The sequence below is a fragment of the Leiobunum rupestre genome, chromosome 7 (assembly GCF_980474605.1).
Source record: "Leiobunum rupestre chromosome 7, qqLeiRupe1.1.hap1, whole genome shotgun sequence".
NCBI lineage: Eukaryota > Metazoa > Arthropoda > Arachnida > Opiliones > Sclerosomatidae > Leiobunum > Leiobunum rupestre.
Genome location: NC_143390.1, coordinates 28,809,206 through 28,830,279, shown reverse-complemented (window position 1 = coordinate 28,830,279; position 21,074 = coordinate 28,809,206). Strand labels below are relative to the sequence as shown.

The window sequence follows — 21,074 nt, the reverse complement described above, 5'->3', positions numbered from 1 at the left end:
CATGATTTTACGATTTTTGTAGCCGATCTAGAAATTTAAGGGTTTTATAATTTCTAGATCGGCTACAAAAATCGTAAAGGGTTTCAAGATTTTTGTAGCCGAATTAGAAATTACATGGGTTTCAAGATTAATGTAGACGATTTATAAATTTTATGGGTTTCATGATTTTTGTAGCCGAATTAGAAATTATATGGGTTTCAAGATTAATGTAGCCGATTTATAAATTTTAAGGGTTTCACAATTTTTGTAGCCGATTTATAAATTTCATGGGTTTCAAGATTTTAAATTTGATTTCAAGATTCCATTTGCTTTGTTTTTCTGTTATTGCAAAACGCGCGTGCCCTCGACATTTCGTGGCGTATTGTTAAGGGCTGGAGTATACTGAATAGGCCTCAAATTCCAATTAGTATAATACTGGAGGCAAGTTTGAAGTAGAATAGATGCCAAATAATTCGCCTTATTCCGAGACACGTTTCGATCCGCGGGGCTTATACTTTCTGGGCCGCACGTTCCCATGGTAACCGAACAGAACCGATTTCATCCTGGTCATCAAAAAACAATACTTGTATCATAAAGGATTCCAATGTTTCCATACAGAATCGCCTACGTTGCCAAAGTTTTATCATAATCTCCGCGAATACAAAATGTACGTACTAACTGTATAACGAGATCCTAAATAGGTTTAAAGGCCGACTCTACATTGGTATTCGGTTTACTCTTTTTTTTTTAACTGGAAGTTGGCTGCTCGCATAGCACACGAGCCACGCAGCCAGCCAGCTTACAGTGAAGAGACAGAATAAATTGAGCAACTGCGTAATAAGCTTTTAAGATTACTCAATCAAATCTCATTATTAAAACGCGATAAAAAATGGGAAGCCTTTAAGCTAGCCTTTGCATTAGGAATTTTTTAAAGGACCGCAACGCGACTTCTGGTTTCAGAATGACCATTCGTTAGAAAATAAATGGACAAGAACTTAGAAAACCATTATTTCAAGTAATAAGTAAAATATTGTTAAGTAATCTTTGATTAGGTTTCAATACTATGATTTTAGTGAATATACCAAGCAAAAAATTGTATCCAGCGAGTTAAATATTTTACAGGTTGTCTCAATTATCGGAAATACTTAAGAATCTCGCCTAATACGAAACACAACAAAATTTTTGAATATTAATGAATCTTTGCTGAAATTGTTGAGTAACTCGTTTGGGTGAATTCCCGCGAAGCTCTGGGATCAAATTTCGTACTTGATTTGAAATTGCATCACCGGGAGATCGAACTGGGAGGGTCGCGAAAAATCCTGATCCGACTCGTGGACAAAAACGATTTCCAGTCTACTTGTCCGCGACCGACAGAATTAACATATCTAGAGTTAGCAATAAGGTAAAATTTGAAAGCGACTCTCCGAACCGAAAGCTTTGTAAAAGTGCACCAATTTTGCAAGTTGCCCTTGACGAGATCCCGCAGGTGGGAGGCGCAAAATTTGTCAGGTCTCCACTGCGGGTATAGCACTTAGCTTAATTGGCTACACGCTAAATACACTGTGACGCCGCAGAAATGGCTATTATGAAATTGAATCTATCGGAATTCGTTATAGTCAGTATTTTCTTCCGTTTGGTCGATGATGCGAGGACAAAACGATCTTCTGTATTTATGCAGCACCGTAAGGCCCCCCAATTAGGTAATTACTCAATTTTTACACGTCGCGAAAGACTATATATATATAACCGAGGCTTGTTTCACCGTCTGGAATTTTGAAGGTAAAAATTGACGTCAACGAGCCCAGCTGACACTAATACTGATTACAGACAAGCAGCGTCGAAACGTGTTGAGATTTAAGAGTACTCGTAAAATGGAAAACAGCATTTCAGATTTTAACGAATATGACTTCTCCCAGAGAAGATCTAGGATGTCCTCCTCGATTGTCCGCCTTCCCGAGGCTCAGGTCGAACCCCGTGCCCTCCCGAGATTCTCGGACGGTGTGGCGATGACCCTTGACATTTTAATATGGTCTAACTATACCATAACGAAGAAAATTCTATATTAATGAGCTAACAATTTAAATTACGCTAAGAATTTAAATTACGCTAATAATTTGAGCTAACAATTTAAATTACGCTAAGAATTTAAGCTAACAATTTAAATTACGCTAAGAATTTGAGCTAACAATTTAAATTACGCTAAGAATTTGAGCTAACAATTTAAATTACGCTAAGAATTTAAGCTAACAATTTAAATTACGCTAAGAATTTGAGCTAACAATTTAAATTACGCTAAGAATTTGAGCTAATAATTTAAATTACGCTAAGAATTTGAGCTAATAATTTAAATTACGCTAAGAATTTGAGCTAATAATTTAAATTACGCTAAGAATTTGAGCTAATAATTTAAATTACGCTAAGAATTTGAGCTAATAATTTAAATTACGCTAAGAATTTGAGCTAATAATTTAAATTACGCTAAGAATTTGAGCTAATAATTTAAATTACGCTAAGAATTTGAAATAATAATTGCGTTAAGAATTTGAAATAATAATTGCGTTAAGAATTTGAAATAATAATTGCGTTAAGAATTTGAAATAATAATTGCGTTAAGAATTTGAAATAATAATTGCGTTAAGAATTTGAAATAATAATTGCGTTAAGAATTTGAAATAATAGTTGCGTTAAGAATTTGAAATAATAGTTGCGTTAAGAATTTGAAATAATAGTTGCGTTAAGAATTTGAAATAATAATTGCGTTAAGAATTTGAAATAATAATTGCGTTAAGAATTTGAAATAATAATTGCGTTAAGAATTTGAAATAATAATTGCGTTAAGAATTTAAAATAATTTCTACTTTAAATATCCTTTTTAATTATCAACCTGTCACTGAAATATTTTGCTTGCTTTAAAAGGCAGTACATTCAATAAATATTAAATTATTCAATTTAAGTAAATTAGCCAAAATTCCATAAACAGCACAGAAAATACTTTTAAAACCATAAATATTTCTTATAAAACTTGGAAAATGGCTAAAAATCTAAAAACCAGTTTGGAGTTTTTAAAATATTTTTTTGAGATTAAAAATACAATATACCTCAAATTGATTTTCCCACAGGTTCAAACGCAAAAAACCCTCCATTTTCCATAGCGTTAAATCGATTGTTAAAATCGAATTTCAACCGCTAAAAGTTTGCACCCGCAAAGAAGCTTTTATATATTTCGATCGACAATAGCGGTGTATACAAAACTCATTTGACATTCTTGTAAAGTCGCGAATTCCGGCAACATAGTTTCTTTAGCGTCCAATATTTGTATATCGAAAACACGGAAATATTAGCCTGGCCGAAAACTTGACGAGAACGCTCGCCTAAATAAATAAGAAAGCTAGCTTACTCCAAATGCCTACGCGTTAAACGCGACGCAACACGCGATATATTTTCCTGCGCCACTTCTTTTCGCGCAAAAAGAGATCGAAGGGAAGAAGAGAATTCACAGGTGAAAGCGAGTACGCGAAAGTAAAAACGCAACTTCTAACAATACGTAGAATCGAGAGAGGACGACCATTACTCAAAGATTAAGGCTAGGATTATTTAGTAAGGATGGAACTACTACTATCAGTCGAAGCGTAAAGGTAGGTAAAGTTCGCGAGAAGGGAAGGGGATCAAGAATACGCCGTTCGTACGATCGGAGCGATTCGCTGGTGCGAAGGTAGAGAGTTATGAGGAGTCTCCAAAGTGGATTAAAGATTCATGGAGGAAACTCTGTCTCCCCCCCCCCTTCTATCCCTTAAGAAGTGCCGGGGGGGGGGGGGGACTAGCCCGGGGATAATCGGGCTACGATGGGAAGCCAACGCTACAGGCGCGCTTTTAAAAGGAAGCATATAGCGTATTAGAGTTATAACGGATAAAACTCGAGTTAAGAATTTAGAAAAATAGAGCGACGAATGAAGCCATCAAAGGCTAGTTCTCTCCGTCTTTGAAGCGGACAAAAAAAAGGCAATTTGAATATATTAGGGATAACGAGTGAAACCGTATGTCTACGAAGTACACGAGGAAGTACGCTTCTTCGCGATAAGTACTCGAAATAAATAACAAGATGTCACGGACATTTAAGTACACACAATCCCCCAGATATATTAACTTTATTTTAAATATTAAATTTAAATTTTAACGAATTTCCAATCATCTTGTACGTTAACTTAACAAACCCAAGAGGAATTTCATCGAAAAAGAATTTTTCGAGTTACCGGGTTTTGGAAATAAGGTAGCGAAACTCGAACACTTTAATTTAAATTATTTTTTAGACAAACCGAATTTTTCGAGTTACCGGGTTTTGGAAATAAGGTAGCGAAACTCGAACACTTAAATTTAAATTATTTTTTAGACAAACCGAATTTTTCGAGTTACCGGGTTTTGGAAATAAGGTAGCGAAACTCGAACACTTTAATTTAAATTATTTTTTAGACAAACCGAATTTTTCGAGTTACCGGGTTTTGGAAATAAGGTAGCGAAACTCGAACACTTTAATTTAAATTATTTTTTAGACAAACCGAATTTTTCGAGTTACCGGGTTTTGGAAATAAGGTAGCGAAACTCGAACACTTTAATTTAAATTATTTTTTAGACAAACCGAATTTTTCGAGTTACCGGGTTTTGGAAATAAGGTAGCGAAACTCGAACACTTTAATTTAAATTATTTTTTAGACAAACCGAATTTTTCGAGTTACCGGGTTTTGGAAATAAGGTAGCGAAACTCGAACACTTTAATTTAAATTATTTTTTAGACAAACCGAATTTTTCGAGTTACCGGGTTTTGGAAATAAGGTAGCGAAACGCGAACACTAAATTATTTTTTAGACAAACCGAATTTTTCGAGTTACCGGGTTTTCGAAATGAAGTAGCGAAACGTGAACACGTCAATTTAAATTATTTTTAGACTAAACAAATTTTTCGAGTTAACTGGTTTGGAAATATGGTAGCGAAACGCGAACAGTAAAACACGTTAATTTAAATTGATTTCCAAATAAACCGAATTTTTCGAGTTACCTGGTTTTGGAAATACGGTAGTGACACGCGAACGAGTTAGATGGCGCCTGTATCAAATGGTAAGAAATTCAAATATCACAATAGAGCGTACGCGGGTCGTTTGGGTCCCACGAATTGATCAGAAACCTCACTTAAAATTAAAATTTGTTAATGCAACCGACAACGTAGTTCCCAAATAATCAATACTAACAAAAAAATAATTTACAACAAAGCCGGTCTTAATTTAGAAAAGTTACGTACATTTTAAGTCGAAAAACGCTAGAAATTAAATTGCCAACAATTACTAAAATGGGCAAATGCCCCACTTCCGGGACCCCGGATCTCACAAATGTCAGCCATACCGGCAAAGACATGATATTGCAATTGATTGACTTACCGCGAGGAATCTTGCAAACACCAGCGGCGGTGGACACCATACGTGAAACTAATACACACAAATCCTTTAGAATTGTGTTTAACAACCCAGTTTCATATTTGCGAGAAGCGGGAAAGTTTAAAATGACCAATTTGCTCTTATTTTCGACCAACATTTTACACCAGCGGGTGTGTGACCATCTTCGATAGCCAGGCTGCAGCCGTAACGACATTTGACCTTTGAACTGGACAGGCGAAAGAGCTCAACCCGTTTTACCCCCCAATAAAATCAAAATAAAAATGCCCGGCGAAGCCCATAAAAAGGGTTTTAGTAGCAAAAAGTTGGGCAACTGCCGCCCGATCCGGTTTTTACAAGGAGATTAAGCCCCTTAGAAGCGCGCCTACGGATAACGCGTAGATTGGGGGAAATTTAGCTACGCGAATGAATAAATTACGATTATAATTGCCTAATTAAAGTAACGTAGCGTTCGTACAAAATTAATGTCCCTGATTTTTTCAGGTTTTCTCCCCTAACCAATTTTGTAGACTAAATGAATGGTTTGAGGTCAAATTTTGCAAAATATTTCATATGTATTTATAATACATCTTTAAAAAATTTATTTTACTGATTTTTTGGTATCATCATTTTCAAATTCCCCGACTTTTCTAGGTTTTCCAGGTCGTGTACGAGCCCTGGTAACGTCAAACTAATTTCGCGTTAAAACCCAAATCCCGTGGAAATGGGCATTGTCTACGCGTTTTATGGTAAGAGCTTAATCTCTTCACTATATAGGTACTAACCCCGAGGATCACGAATGGTCGCTTTATGGCGTGAACCAAAAAAGGTCAGTTCGCGATACTCGCGCCCAAGTAAGCGCCGACGCTTTAGTTTCAGCTCACTCGCCCCCCCCCCCCCCCCGCACGTCGTGGTCCCGATAAATACTAAAGCGAAATTGTTCACGAACCTACTCAAGTATAAGGAAACTGATAGTGATTTTGCACACGTTGATGGGATAGTCGAAACGAATATATACTCGTTCGTCTTTGATGCCGAGCTCCGAAAACGAATTTTTCCCTATAAAAAAGTGGACAATAGCGAGAAGTCCGACATTAGTGCAAATCCCGTACACCGTGAAAAATTAGTTTAAAAATCTCTAAATCAGCCTAAAAAACAAGAAATCAACACGAAAATCGTGCCATGAAATCTCAAAAACAGTTTTGAGATGCAAAATTGACAAATTTCCGACCCCTCGTGCAATAGGTGCAATAGGCAAAAATAAAAACCAAATAGAGGACAATGTTAAAGGGAACTAAGTCGAAAAATGTTCATGTTTTTAACGTAACTATTCCGCAAACCAGCCGACAATCTTCACCTTAATTACAACAAACGTTTTGTAAATGTCCCAGAGAAAATAGAGTGTCCAGATGACACGCCCAAAATATCGGAGCAAAATTAATCCAAAAGTATTTTGAAATCCATCCAAGGTATAGGTACCTTTAATTGATTATATTATATATGAACAATTACCGATCCGTTGACATCGTGGTAAACGTTCTACTGGCGTGCGAGGGGCTAACCAGTAAGAATTTGCCTGTACACCGATTACGTAATCATTAATGATTACGCAATGAGTACAGAATAATTACGCAATGAGTACAGAATAATTACGCAATGAGTACAGAATAATTACGCAATGAGTACAGAATGATTACGCAATGAGTACAGAATGATTACGCAATGAGTACAGAAATATTACTTTAAAATTGTTACAGATGAGTAATTGAGTACGGGAGAATTCCAATGAATACGCGTGATTACAGATGATTACGCGCTATAACAAATGATTACAGATGAGTACGCGTGATTTCGTAATGATTACGGGTGATTACAGATGAGTACGAAGATTACAAAGGATTACGGGATTACGAATGAGTACAAAAGATTACGTAGTCATTACCGTTAGGGTGTACACCGATTACGGGAAGTGGTTAGCCCCTCGCTGGCGTGTGCTTACTCTTCGAGCATGAGGTAGATTGGGAACGACGCTCAAAATCGTCTCAACAAATTCATTTCTTCCGAAGTATAAATCAATACATTCTTTGTAATAATTTTATATAATAAAATATATATACTATAATCATATGTAACATAATTCCTCATAAGTATACCACTTCTAGTTCTATTTCTTCACTAACGGTTTGTTTCACAGATATTGCGTCATCCGTACCGTACGTAATATTTGACGTCATCGAATCTCAAATGCCGATTATGCCGTCGCGCAATTAGCTCTACGTCTGATAAACCGACGACCATTATTTTACTAAACAAACCTGTTTGAACAACCAAGGCTTAGGAGCTAAAATGAACTACAATATAGTGTCAAGTGCTGTTAATGCAATTAATTTGCAAATTAATGAAGTTCTCGGAGACTCGGGTTCTAAAATAAATTTGCATTGTCAAATAAAAGAAGCGGGTTTATTGGAAAAAATTGTTGAAATTCAGGTTGAGCTTTTCCGGGGCACCTACAAGGTTGGAATCTTCGCAGATTTTTTCGAGCCTTGGCCTAACTCTTCTAGGCTTGATAAGGGTTTTAATAACGCTGGCGGAATATCCCAATTCGACGACTAGTTCCATTTTCGGAAAGCGATCACTGAACCGAACCGTATTGGTCATTTTCCACAACCATTTCTTTTTCAAAACCACTCATTATCAGGGTGACCAGGGAAAGGCTTTGAAAATAGTGGCAGTGTTAGAACTAGATGTTCTATTTTTTTGGGGTAATTTTAAAATTCCCTTACTTTTCCCTGACCTTTTGGAAACATTTTCAAATTCCCTGACTTTTCCAGGTCGTGTACGAACCCTGCATGATAAATACTGCAAAAAGGAAACCTAACCATCACGCGTCATTTTAGTAACTAACGCTTCGACTGCTTATAATTAACAGCCGAGTTAAATAGATTCATACTATAGGCCTCAAAATCCCTTCATTCAAGGCGGCAGATAAATAGACGAAATCAAAGATATTTTCATGACCTTTATATATCATAAAAGAAAGGGGGAACTTTTATACTCATTTCTCGAAAAACCAATAAAAATGTAGACAGTGAAAGCGGTCTCCAAAGGATATTGACGGAGAGCTCTCAAACCGAAACTTTTCTATATCGACTTTTTCCTCGAGCTTTTCAAACGGAATTCGGCCCGGGATATTTTGATTCCCGGAGGTGAAAAAGAAATACTCCCGCAATCTGCCCCTATCGGAGTCACCGGCTACTACCGGAAGCGAGGGGCGAATAAATCCATAAAAGATGAAAAAAATTCTATCCTGGAATATTTTAATAAAAATTCGTTCCATTTACGGTTTGCAAACTAGTAACAATTTCTACGCCAGGGTGCGTGTTATATTAAATTGATGGGGATGGATATTTTTGCGGTTATTTCATTGGATATCAATCGTAAGTTAAAATCCGTGTTGAATGATTTTAATTAAGTTAATATTAAAAAAATCATTGATTTAAAATCACAATGTATTTTAATGGAAGAGTTAAAAAATGGGCAAACGTTATGTAACAATTCTATTCAAAACCAACAAAATTGTTAAATAGTAATTAAATTTAATTAAAATAATATAACATCATAGTTTGTCCAACTGATAGTAGCAGTGTATCCATTAAGTACAGTTCAAAGTAAACTCCCCGAGCAAACCAAATGGGTAAATAGTAATTAAATTTAATTCAGATATTAAATTTTAATTTGCCAACTGATATAATAAAAAAATAAAAATAATTTGACAGCGCTATCAAAGCATAAACTTTCTATTATGAAGGGTTGCCACAGTTTTTTCACATTAAAATTCCTCGACTTTTCCAGGTTTTCCCCGACTTATTCTATGACAATTGTTGACCAATATTTTAGTAAAGAGTTACCATTTTCTAGGTTTTCTCTATTTTTCTTGACTTCTTTTATGCCAAAATTTAGAAATGTGTAACCTATTTTTAAGTAAATATTTCCCATTCGCAACAATTTTCCAGATTTTCCCCTTTTTTCGTGTTCGAATAAAAATTTGGCAATTTTTAGGAATTTTTAGGAACTATTTGAACCCAAATTAAATTTCCAGATATTTCCCAGACTTTTATACTAATTTTAATAAATTCCATCACTTATTTTCTGATTTCTAGACCAATGTCCAGATTCCCTGACTTTCCCAGGAATTCCAGGTACTGTGGCAACCCTGATTAAACCATATTTACGCAGTATTCCTAACGCAGTCATGCTTATGTATAAATCGTTAGCAATTTTAGAAATGAAAAAAGCGAGCTTTGGAATATTCAAAAGTAAAAACAATGAGCAGGCGGGGGGTTACGGTTTGAGCCAGGGGCGGATGGGAAGCTAAGGAAAATACTAGGCTTTCAATCCGGAAGGTGCTTATCAATGACGTCAATGGCAACCTTCGCTCCTTACAAGCTATCACCATTCGCTCCCTTTGTATAAATTGGCCTTCTCACTCACCGCGCTCGTAATAAAAGCCGAAAAAGAATGATTGTTTGCAAATAGACGCGAATGAACCGCGCCTCTACAAAACCAGAAACAATTAAAAATAACACTAGCACGATATTCTTAAAACATAGCTTCACGGATAATTTAAACTGGAAATACAACTCACTCGTTACTATTGTCAAAGGCTAAACTACCCTCTTTATTTCTGCGCTTTTAATCTCGGGTTACATCGATTTCAGAGGAATTTAGTAAACCAAAGTTTACTTTCACACATTTCCGTTTATCAAGTTAAACGGAGTCTATATCCAGTTTTATAAGGCGTAGGTATAAACCGACTGATATAACTGTCGCTGCAAAGCGATTAACGATACTGAAACATTTTAACACGCCTTTACACGTAGGGTACAACTCTCAACTGCTACGTCTACTAAAGATTCACAGCTCATAAAATTACACCAGAAATTTAGAAGGTATAAAGCTAATATTCTTTTCTCGTTTGTTGGCAATTTCAGACAATTATCAAAAACAATATCAGCGTATTAAAATTAAACTGACTACTGAACACTGAAAAAATGTTATATGCGAATGTGGTTTTAAAAGTAAAATTTAATTTAATAATTTCCTAATATAGCGAAGATTTCAAATACGCTGGAAAATTCTTTCGCTCAAATCAGCGTGACGCGATAACTGCCCTAATTTTGTAAATTTTGACGGGTAAAGCACGGAAAATTAGGAAAATTGTGTAATTATAGAATTTTGTTTATAGGAACATATTGAATATATGGGGAAAAATTTAGTCGTTCAGTTGGAAATTTGTAGTATATGGATCAAGTGAGTGTAATTTTATAATAAAATTACCAAAATGGCAAAAAAAAGTGAAACTAAGAGTACGGACCCCAGGACCACCAACGATAATACCAAAAGAAAAACAAAATAAAAATGTCCAAAGATTATTCAACAAATTACAGATATATTTTCGAGCCATATCCGTCATCAAAGATATTTATTACAAAATACAGTTTGTAATGTTAAAGAAAATAGCCGAAGTTTTTCCGATAAACGTTATCAAGACTTGTAGAGAAAAAAAGAAGTAAAAAATGAAAATAAATAGGGAAATTTTTGGAAAATATTTACATAATTTTCTGTCTAGCTAATTACGAAAGCGCGTTCCGTATTTTTTTTTGGTCTGGGGGCTTTTTCGAAGTATTGATTAATGGGGGAAATGTCAAAGAGTGAATTTCAAAATCGGGCCCTGTTATCTGGTTTTACGGCATTAACTCGTACCAACAGGGAGGTTCCGAGGGTTTAATATTCACGTGAGCCCGCCGAACGCTTATCTCAAACGTTCTAACTAGCTACGGTGATTTCCCCCCTCCCACTAACAAAGCGCCGTACAAACATTTTTCGACATAAAGTTATTAGGAAACGTTTTTTTTAATAAGGCCCCGGATTCCCTCGACACACTTTCGCTTTTTCAGGTTTGCCTCGGGCTTCCGTTTGGGATTACCCGATATTTAAGGCAACGGCGGGAAGCGGGGTTAATTAAGCTCCAATATAATCTCCGGTAAGATTAAGAATTTTTTTTTTTAAACGAGTAGTCGACCTTTCAAAAAAGCGAAATTCTGTTCATATCCCCTTCACCGGACAAGAAAATTAATAAGAATACCGTTATCCTATTAGAGAAAAACAAATGGTGTATTCTACACAAAGGTCATAGTACAAACAATACCAAGGCTAAGTAGCGAAATAAGCGATGCAATCTTAATTTATATTTCATATCAAGGTTTATATTACAAACAATACGTTCTTATATGTGAAAAAAAGAGCCTAGCTGACTGAAAAACCTAGCAACGGTAAATGCCACCGCTTTTCTAGGTTTCTATATTTAAAGAATAATGATTTTATAAAAGATTTGTTCTTTCGCTTTGTGACGTTCGTACGCGAAGATTAATGACGTGCATTTGCTCTTTAGGGGGAACGATAGAGAAGGAAAAACGATGAGCTTCTCGCTATCTGGCGAACCTTTGAGACCAACTATTCTCCTCTGCTAGCTTCCTTTTATTCCTCTTTTTGACAATTGAAATAAATTATACATCTATCGTCCGCGTTGATAAAACATACCTATCGCGGTTGTGAATCTGATCACGATTCATGGCTAATAGATCTTTAAATAAAATACTGGTTTGATGTTTCTGATTTAATGATCAGATTTGCATTAGCCTACTAAATTATAAATAACACACTACCAAAAGTTAAATATTCAAGAAAGCGTGGGTGGTTACGCGAATTTATCTTCCCCCTTTACCAGCAAAATGAGCTTTAACCGCGCAAAGGCCCGTCACCCATGTTTCTTATCCCAGTTCAGTTCCCATTGTCGGACCGATGTACAAAATAAATAAGTTATAAACTTACCAAAACGAATGATAATTTTTGAACGTCTTTCCTTTGATAATGAGATATTTTAGAATTTAATTATCTAAAACGAATTTATTTAAAATTTGGAAAAATCGCGAATTAATAAAAATTTTGCTTGACGAAAGTTTGAAAGCAGGCTCGACGCAAACTGGCATGTCAAACAGTCAAAGGCAGACAGCTGCAACGGCGGGATAAAAAAAGGGCATACGGATTGCGGTTACTGCGCTCAACTGCCATCTGTGTTGACTAATAAGAACTATTTGGATCATTTTTTTAAATATAAGCGCTACTGCTGCCATCTAGGCCTACTTCCCTTCAGGCGTTTCACTAACTACGTAGACACATCATAAAACATTATTTTCAATAAGATTTATGAAATATTTTATAATTTTTAAATTTACACGATAAAGGAAGAAATTCGTTTAAATTAAAGTAAATTTATCCATTTTGGGTTTAAAATAAACAGAAAACAGTTACGTAGTGGAAAAATAAATACATCTTTACTAAAATTTTATTTATTACTATAATTTGTTGTGTCAATAAATAGATTGTATGCCATTGTAGGCATTTTGTTTCTATTAGTTTTTTTTTCTTTCCTGTACAACACATTAAAGAATTAACTATTTACATAAATTAAAAACTTTTAGCCTCATTAGTCTGAGATTTCTCAAAATTAGGGGATGTTATTTTAAAACAAATCCCTGCAATATTATTTCTCAAAAAGAAAAATCTTTTAAAACAAAGATCACACAATTCAGTAACAAAAGGTCCGCAGACTTACGAATAATTTTTGTCACACAATAGGCCTACGATTTACAAAAAAGAATTTAAATGTGTTTTATCACAAAAGCATAATACCGGTTAACTTAATTAATACCTCAGTCTGCGGATATTTTGTTGTGGGAAGATGAAAATACAGTTTAAATAATTAAATAAGTTATTATTATATCACCCTGGTAGTTGTTGTAAATATATTTTTTGCCAGGATTTGAATATTTGAGCCTTATTATAGACTATTAACCATTTAAAACTGTATCCATAGGAGTTTAAACTTCTCCCTTGTAGCCAAAAATAGTAAAAAGAGAAAAAAGAGAAACCGAAGAAAAGTATAAGTGGAAAATCATCAAAACAATAGTTTGGGGCCAAAGGCTGACCTAACGATACTGATTTTCAAATTTTAAGAGGCGCCCATAAAAGCACCGACAAAATTAGAATTATCAGCATCGTTACCAGTGACCTAACACTACAAAACAAAGGCACACAAGCATACTTTGAACGTGTTAAATTCAAATAGGTTTCTCTTGAGTCTTGTTTTGCAATTAAAATGGACCCTATTTTAGTATTTTGGTTCTTAGAAAGGCTGAAGAAATATTATTAAGGCTGGTCCGTCATTTTTGACAATATCGTAATAAAAAACCTGAGGCACTAATTCGTTATATTATTTATGATGTTTCGATTTTTTATGATGACTTCCTGAAGATGTGCAAGTGGTTGACACCGCCTGTTTCAATGAAAAACACTTCTCATTGTAAATTATACCTCAGTATTTTGAAGAGAAACTTTCTCTATGATTTGTGAATTTATCAGTAATAAGTAGCGTATCAGCAGTGGCGGATTAACTACCCCCAGGAACCTTAGGCTAAGTATTAATTAATAAATTATATAAAAATGTCATGAAACCAGTAGGGGTGTCTGAGCACTTCTTATCGAGTTTAAATGACATCACAATACTCAACCAATTGTCAATTGGCTCCTTTAAAAATATGACAAAATTTTCTTCTTCACGCTATTGGTCCATATGACGTATGTTTAACGTGCAGCTTTTAAGCAGCTGAAAGTTTTGGTTTTAGTTTCAGCAAACTACAGACTTTTTAGACATTAACAACCAATCAATTAATTAATGTCTAATCCATCAAAACCTTAAAAAAAATTAAAATTTAAGGAAATAAAATTCTCGAGAAAGTTAAGGTTCTGTAATTAAGAAAACTTAATTTTTTTTATTTTGGAAGTTCATTTAATTTGAAAAGGTTTAAAACTCGTTAAGAAATTTAAGACTCTTTAATATTTCAAAACTCCTTTAGAACTCGAAGCACTCATTAAGAATTTAAAAACTCTTTAAGCACTCGAAGCTTTGAAAAAGAGTAATATTAAAACTCGTTAACTCGCTAGGTTTTTCAAGCTCAAACTTGAACTCGGTAAGGAAAATTTTTGTAACTCTAACTCGACTCGTGCTAAAAAAAGAGACTTGCACACCCCTAGAAACCAGCAAGTCAAAAGTATAAGCATTAAAAGGAGGCATAAGTCCACATCGCAGACACCCCCCATCGAAATTTGTTTTTATAAAATATCAGCTGCTGTTACACTTCTGAATAACAAAATAAATTACCGGTTTTTGAGTATGCGTTAAAGAGACAGGAAAAGTGATAAATTGTTGACCACCAGTACCACCTTAATAAATATAAAGAATACTAGGGTGATTTTAAAATTCATCATAACATACTATCATTATTTAATACCATGTTCTTGGCCCAAATTAAGAATGACCCCTTCTGGTAACGTTGTTGTGGCTGATTGAGGAGTCGCGTAAACCACACCTTGCGCAGTTTGATACATCAAACCACCAGGCACGACTCCTGATGAGGTATTTGAAGGCATCACTAAGAACCAATGCTATTATTAGATTTTCTTAACAAGTTTTCTGAAGTGATGAATATGGCAAAAAAGCGCAAACCAGAAAGAACTGATAGATTTTGAGGAGACCCAGCTGGCATGACAGTAACGGTACTGGTATTTGGGCTGGTACCATTGAGGGCACTCGCTCCTGAACTTCCCGATTGAGTTCCTACGCCGGGTAAAGAGACCTGAAGAGATGAAGGACTAAACCTATATACATTGTTTCCTCCACTAGTGCTCACAACTGTGGAAGTTAATGACTGTCGGCTTAGTTGAAGAGCTGTAGCGGGTCCTAATCCTGCTCCTGTAAAATAAAATTAAAGTTCGTCAATTGTTTCTTCTGGCTCACTATTTAAAACCAACTTACCTGACGTTAATATTGTAGCAAAACCTCCAGTCTGAGGTAATTGCAGTGAAACCCCTTTGGGAGCTAGATTGGGGTTCCCGCTTTTAGATCCACTACCACTGTTAGAGGTTGGCACGGAAGATGTGGTAAAATGGAGAGGAGTTACTAAAGGAAGTGGACTGGGCAGTGAAACTACGGTGGTGGTTGGACTCATTACATGATTGTTTTGACCTGTAAAAGTAAAATACTTTTTTTTGTAAAAATCACTTTCAACAATAAAAATCATTTAAAAATGAATACCTTTACTTTGTGAACTAGGAGGGGGAGTTGGACTTCTGGCCCCACTTGACTGTCCTGATTCTGAAGGGCTACTTACACTTCCTGATAAATAATATGCGTGACATTTTGTCAAACCATCCTATAAGTAAACAAAACATTTAAGAATTAAAAAGAAATATTGTCTGAACAAACTCCTGATAATAATAATATGACGTAGACCCCCCCCCCACAGAAAAAATATTCTAATCGCACGTCTTATATAGGAAATGGTCTTCTTGTTTTGAGACCACAATTTTGGGCCTCTATTAAGCAAAATAAAGAGAAGTGTGACACTGAACGATGTCGGTTAATGATAGTCTGTCATATGCTGATTGAGAATCAAAAGCTTCAGAGTAGGAATTTCGCTACTCCCTTTGTTGACAGATCACTGCCAGGTTAGTTTGATGGATATAAATATGAGTCAAATTCGTTTAGGTTTCTATTACCGACAGAAACGAAGCGATTCCGATTCGAAAATTCATTTTTAACGAACTAAATGAATCTAGGTGTCGCTGCGGCGCCACGCACTTCCCAATCTGCTATTGTCAAAGATAAAAAATAGCCTAAAATTGGAAGTCGTAATAGGCGCTTAAATAAAACATCCTTCAAGGATATCGCCAAGGCGGATAGCATATCGCCAAGAAGTAATATTTCCGAGAGACAGAGCCGTATTTTTGCTAAGCCTTATTATGTCAAAAAAAAGCTACCTGATTAAAAGGGAACACTTGTTGCATACCGTATAGATGAAAAAATTCCATTATTTTAACAAGCACTATATAAACAGTGACTTGCAGGTCCTGGCTGACTGGCTCGCTGAAATATTACTTCTTGGCAATTTCCTTGAAGATGTTTTATAGAAGCGTCTATTGTTATTCATTACAATGGAGGAAACACAAAACTATTTTATCCATTATAACGCCTATATTAAAAGGTGGGTAAAATGCCGACCCAGTACCCACTCAGCAAAATTTGAATTTATATAAAAAAATAAACAACTGCTATTTAGTTACACGTCGTCTGAAACGCCGCCAATTTTAAACCGAAAACCCAAACTACTCAAGACAGGAAATTCGTCTTCATATAAATTCAAATTTAGCAGGTAGAGTCGACATTTTTGTCCTTACGCTACTGGCTAATACCATAAATAACAAAATACCTCTAAGTATGACAATTGTGCTCATGCATTTTTTCTTAATACATCCTTTCTTCACCAAATATAAATCAGTAAAACCGACTAGCAACTCTGTCACCCGGAAGTTTAACCCTCTTTGTGATTTGAATTTTTCAAATGCTCATTCAAAAGCAGGCAGATTTCACGTTAGCGGAAGTTGGGTTAGATTAGTTCATCGCGCCGCTACCGGGTGGCGCTATTTAGACATTTTTTTGGCGTCACTGTGAAGAAAGGACGTAGAAAAAATTTCCTAATGTCATACTTAGACGTATTATGTTACTTATGCTAATATTATCAGCCTAATAGAGTCTGAAAAATACGCAACCTATCTAATTTTCGACGGCAACCAAAAGAGGGAGTAGCTATTACTTTTGGTCGCAAATTTTGCCGACATAAACGTTGTTTCTACTGTTGACAGTGTTGAAAGAGTTTCATTTTTCGGTAGGCCTTGGCCAAGGTTCGTAAAAAAAATTATCTTGGCTGCTCCGTGAAAATGCCTCGTGGCGGATGGGCAGTTCCTAATAGAAGTTGTAATTGCGAGTCCTCGTTATGATTTATGTTATCATTGGAAAAACAGAGTACGGTGAAAAAATTGCGTTTGAGGAATAAAAGGTGTCATACTTAAATGTATTTTGTGACTTATGGAGTACTTAATCTACTCGACACTGTTATTTTTATGACTATTTTGGTCATAGCAAGAACGTATATATGTATAAGAACGTTGAACGATCAAATTGGCGCCTGGTGCCTTGATTTAATCGGTTACAGAATAACTCCGCCCAAAAAACCGCACGTGGCGCGCGCTAAAGGTTAAAACCGTTTTAGTTCAAGCGCGCGCTGCACGCGGATTTTAGGGCGGAGTTATTCTCAAACCGATTAAGTCATGGCCCAAGCGACGCCTTTGGTTCAACGTTCTTATACATATATAGGTTCTTGGTCATAGTCAACTCTATTCCCTTATACGCCTAAGTAACTTACGTTCAGAAACCAATTTGCCAGTTTCAATAACTTTACCGCCATCTATTGGTTTAAAAAATTTAGCAAAAATTAGTCTCGAGCAAACGTACCATCTTGGCCAATTGCGATAAAATAAAAACGCGTGCCAAAACTATTGAATACCTGTACATTATTGAAACTAGCGAAATTGATTTTATGGCGCATATTTCGGTGTATTAGAACTCGGGAGCTGACAATGCGAGTACGTCTCAAGCGCTTTAGCAAGTTCTAAAAATAAACCAGAGACGATCCCGAAGACTTTGAAAAACGTTTCGACTCGAGAGGGGGATATCGAGAGGAGAGAGGTTTTTTTGGAGCAACAGGGAGAAAAATTTGCCAAATGAAGATGCTAGTGTAACGATTATAGAGAAGCTAATCTATAATGGGAGCTCGGAGGGAAAATAAAGCGCAAATACTAGGTTAAAATAAAGTCCCGGGTTGGGCTTTATTTCGACATCCTCCTCTTCCCCTTCTCGACCCCCGGAAGGAAGTTCATTTTAAGAGAAGCTTCGAACAAACATCCCATTTTTCATTTCGAAGAAATTCGAAACGTCTTTATCTTAGCCACGCAAAAGTAATGAGAAAAATGATAAAACCCGAACCACTTCGTATTTCTTTAAACTTAACGGACGCGAAGATTCCCGGCCAAATCGAATTCGACAAAAAGAAGACAAATTAGTATTCTAAAGTCTACAAAAGGGCAGAAGTGAACGAGCTGTAAAGTTGATAATAATAATAATAATAATCAGCTAGGCTAATACCCAAGGCACCACCTTAGGCCTAAAGGCCCATTTTTATGCTCGCTGGCAGCGGATAAAAATCATCAAAATTCGCTTCCGCCACTCGCAATCGTGAAAATAAAGCTAAAATATCTGTTTCAAATAGATCGACGCGGAAAGTGAACAAGTGTGTAGCGGAAGCGGATTTTGTCGATTTTTAACCGCTACCAGCGAGCATGAAAATGGGGCTTAAGTCATCAAGCGACTTTTGAAGCCATTAATTCAGGTGGCCGGGTTACAATGCGTAGGAGGGTGGTGGCAAGCCCTGCATGCCACGAGATCGAGCCAACAGCTCCCTACACTAACTATTACCGTTAACCTCGACAAGTTTATTTTTGTTCCATGCCCACCAATTGAATAATAAGCCCAGGGCCGGCGTAAGGGCAAGGCCCCGCGCTTAAAAACGTTTTCCAGAGCCCCCGCTTTCAGTGTCAAACTAATTTATGGGCTCCTATCTCATTTCTCGCTGCCTAGGACCCCGCGCCAGTAACGCCGAACCTCAATACGGCATTGCTAGAGGGCAGTCTGCAAAGTTTTAAGGGATAATAACATTAGCAATGAAAGTCTCACGCTAAGTTTATACTTCCTTTAAGAATACGTCAAAAATACGTCACAAACCGAATAAATTAAAAATTTGGGCCTAAAAAGGGAAATTTGAATATTATCTTCTTAGAATGAAATGAGGCTAAATGAGCTCGGATGAAGGAAGATGGGCATACGGGATTATAGAGGATGATTTTCCCGGAGGATGAGCTCACTCTGCAAACACGCGGCAATGCAAAGCGCGTGGACTTTTTTAATCGGGGATAGGAGTGAGGTGGAAGGCCCTCGTGGGATGGCACGGGCCGGGGAGGGGGGTGATGCTAAGTTTGGATCGAAAGAGGCGAAGAAGCGCTGGAGTAGCGGAATGGAGCGAGAGAGGATGGCGCGCGAAAGGCGGATTTTTTGCTTCATCTTGGAGCGCCAAGACTCTCTCTCTCTCTGGGATGTCGAAGTGAGGGAGAAGGAAAGGCACTGTTTTAGTGGAAGCCAACTTTGGCAAGCTCCATATTTAGAATTTCGCCATCCCCTCGCCTACCCCCGAACCTTTTCGCGAAAGATTTCAGCCTTTACAGTCTTTGGGATAATTTCCGACGCCCCGAGCCAAGAAAGTAACGAGAATGCCAGATATACCTTTTTTTTTCTTCTCATTCGGGGGTTTGAAAATCTTCGTGGAGTATTTTAAAGCGCTCTAAATCCAAAACGAAGCGGAAATTAATAGCGCTTTACAAATATTTATTAAAAATAACGCGCGAGATATCTCTGGAGATACTTGTAAAAAGGGTCAAAGAAACGGCGAGAAGCGAACGTTTTCTTCTCATTGTAGATTAGAAATGCTTTATGAAACCCCAATTCACCTCATTCCTTTGTTATCTTTCGCCCAACTGATGAGGCAACACCTCCCTCGAGGCGACTCGAGACAGGTAGGGTAAAAACGGTAGACCTAGAAATTAGCGCCACCTATCAGGCACGCTAGTTTAGAAATTGGGAAGAGCGTGGCCAATCGGTCGCATTAATATTAATAAATAATATCCAGCCTTCCCCCGTTTCTGTCCCTATTAAGACAAATACCGAATGAAGAATGACTTATCACGTACTCGTTACCCGGGGCAACCTCGCTGCTTCTAACCTCTTATTTACGTTAAAAGCATTGTTCGACCAATCCATTTTTCACCCTTTTCTCGTGTTTGGTCTTTAAATAAGCGAAACAATGCGAATGGTTTCGATTAAGCTACTCGAAATATTGGGACTAAAATAAAAACGGAAAATGCCGAACAAATTCATTTAAACATTTATAGAGGAAAAGTTACGGGACCATAACACCTACGGACCTTTCCGAAGAAAACTGGTTATTCCGGGACAAAGAGGTCAACTCGACGGAACATTTAAACTAGCATCCGGAAGATATTTAATTTTAAAGTCGTTATCTTATCGTACGGGCTAATAACTTGCTATTGCCATAAGTAACCTGATATCTATGACAATTCCTATTCACGCAATGCGACGATTTTCAATTTTCAATGATAGCCGGTTTCGCCAATGACCAAATGAAACATTGACTAGTGAATTGACAATTTTTGTACTTATTTACTTTTAAATTGCAGACCTAGTACTTAAAGAGAGTAAGATACGAGTTTCCGGTACCGAAACTTCCGATTACGCAATAGCTCCACGACCGACTATCATTAACCGAAATCATTTAGCGTCATACTTACGTCTATTATGTTACTTTCGGTATCGCGCAATATAGCACCCGAATTAAAATAAAAAAAAACATTAAAAAAGTTTTAAATTTAACTCTTAAAGGTCCCCGACTTTCGAGTATACCCACTTAAAATCGGCGGAATTAGCGTGAAAAGAACGCATATCCCTCTTGAGATCTGACCCTAGTGGAAACTAAACTCGACAAACTGTACCCCAAACCTCGCCTTTGTAGGCGCAGTCAAAAAACTCTGGACC

The 21,074-nt window shown here is 36.5% G+C and overlaps 1 protein-coding gene across 1 annotated transcript in view; it reads right to left on the bottom strand.

The window, feature by feature from the left end:
- Nucleotides 1–12,742: 12,742 nt before the first annotated feature.
- Nucleotides 12,743–21,074, bottom strand: part of bs (serum response factor blistered) — a 29,176-nt gene continuing 20,844 nt past the window's right edge. The window contains exons 4-9 of the mRNA XM_090180860.1: nt 15,612–15,729; nt 15,333–15,542; nt 15,024–15,269; nt 14,809–14,949; nt 14,679–14,740; nt 12,743–13,793 (exon numbers count right to left, since the gene is read on the bottom strand). Coding sequence (XP_090036986.1) covers nt 13,731–13,793; nt 14,679–14,740; nt 14,809–14,949; nt 15,024–15,269; nt 15,333–15,542; nt 15,612–15,729 — 840 coding nt within the window. The 3' untranslated portion in view covers nt 12,743–13,730. The remainder of the gene's footprint in view (nt 13,794–14,678; nt 14,741–14,808; nt 14,950–15,023; nt 15,270–15,332; nt 15,543–15,611; nt 15,730–21,074) is intronic.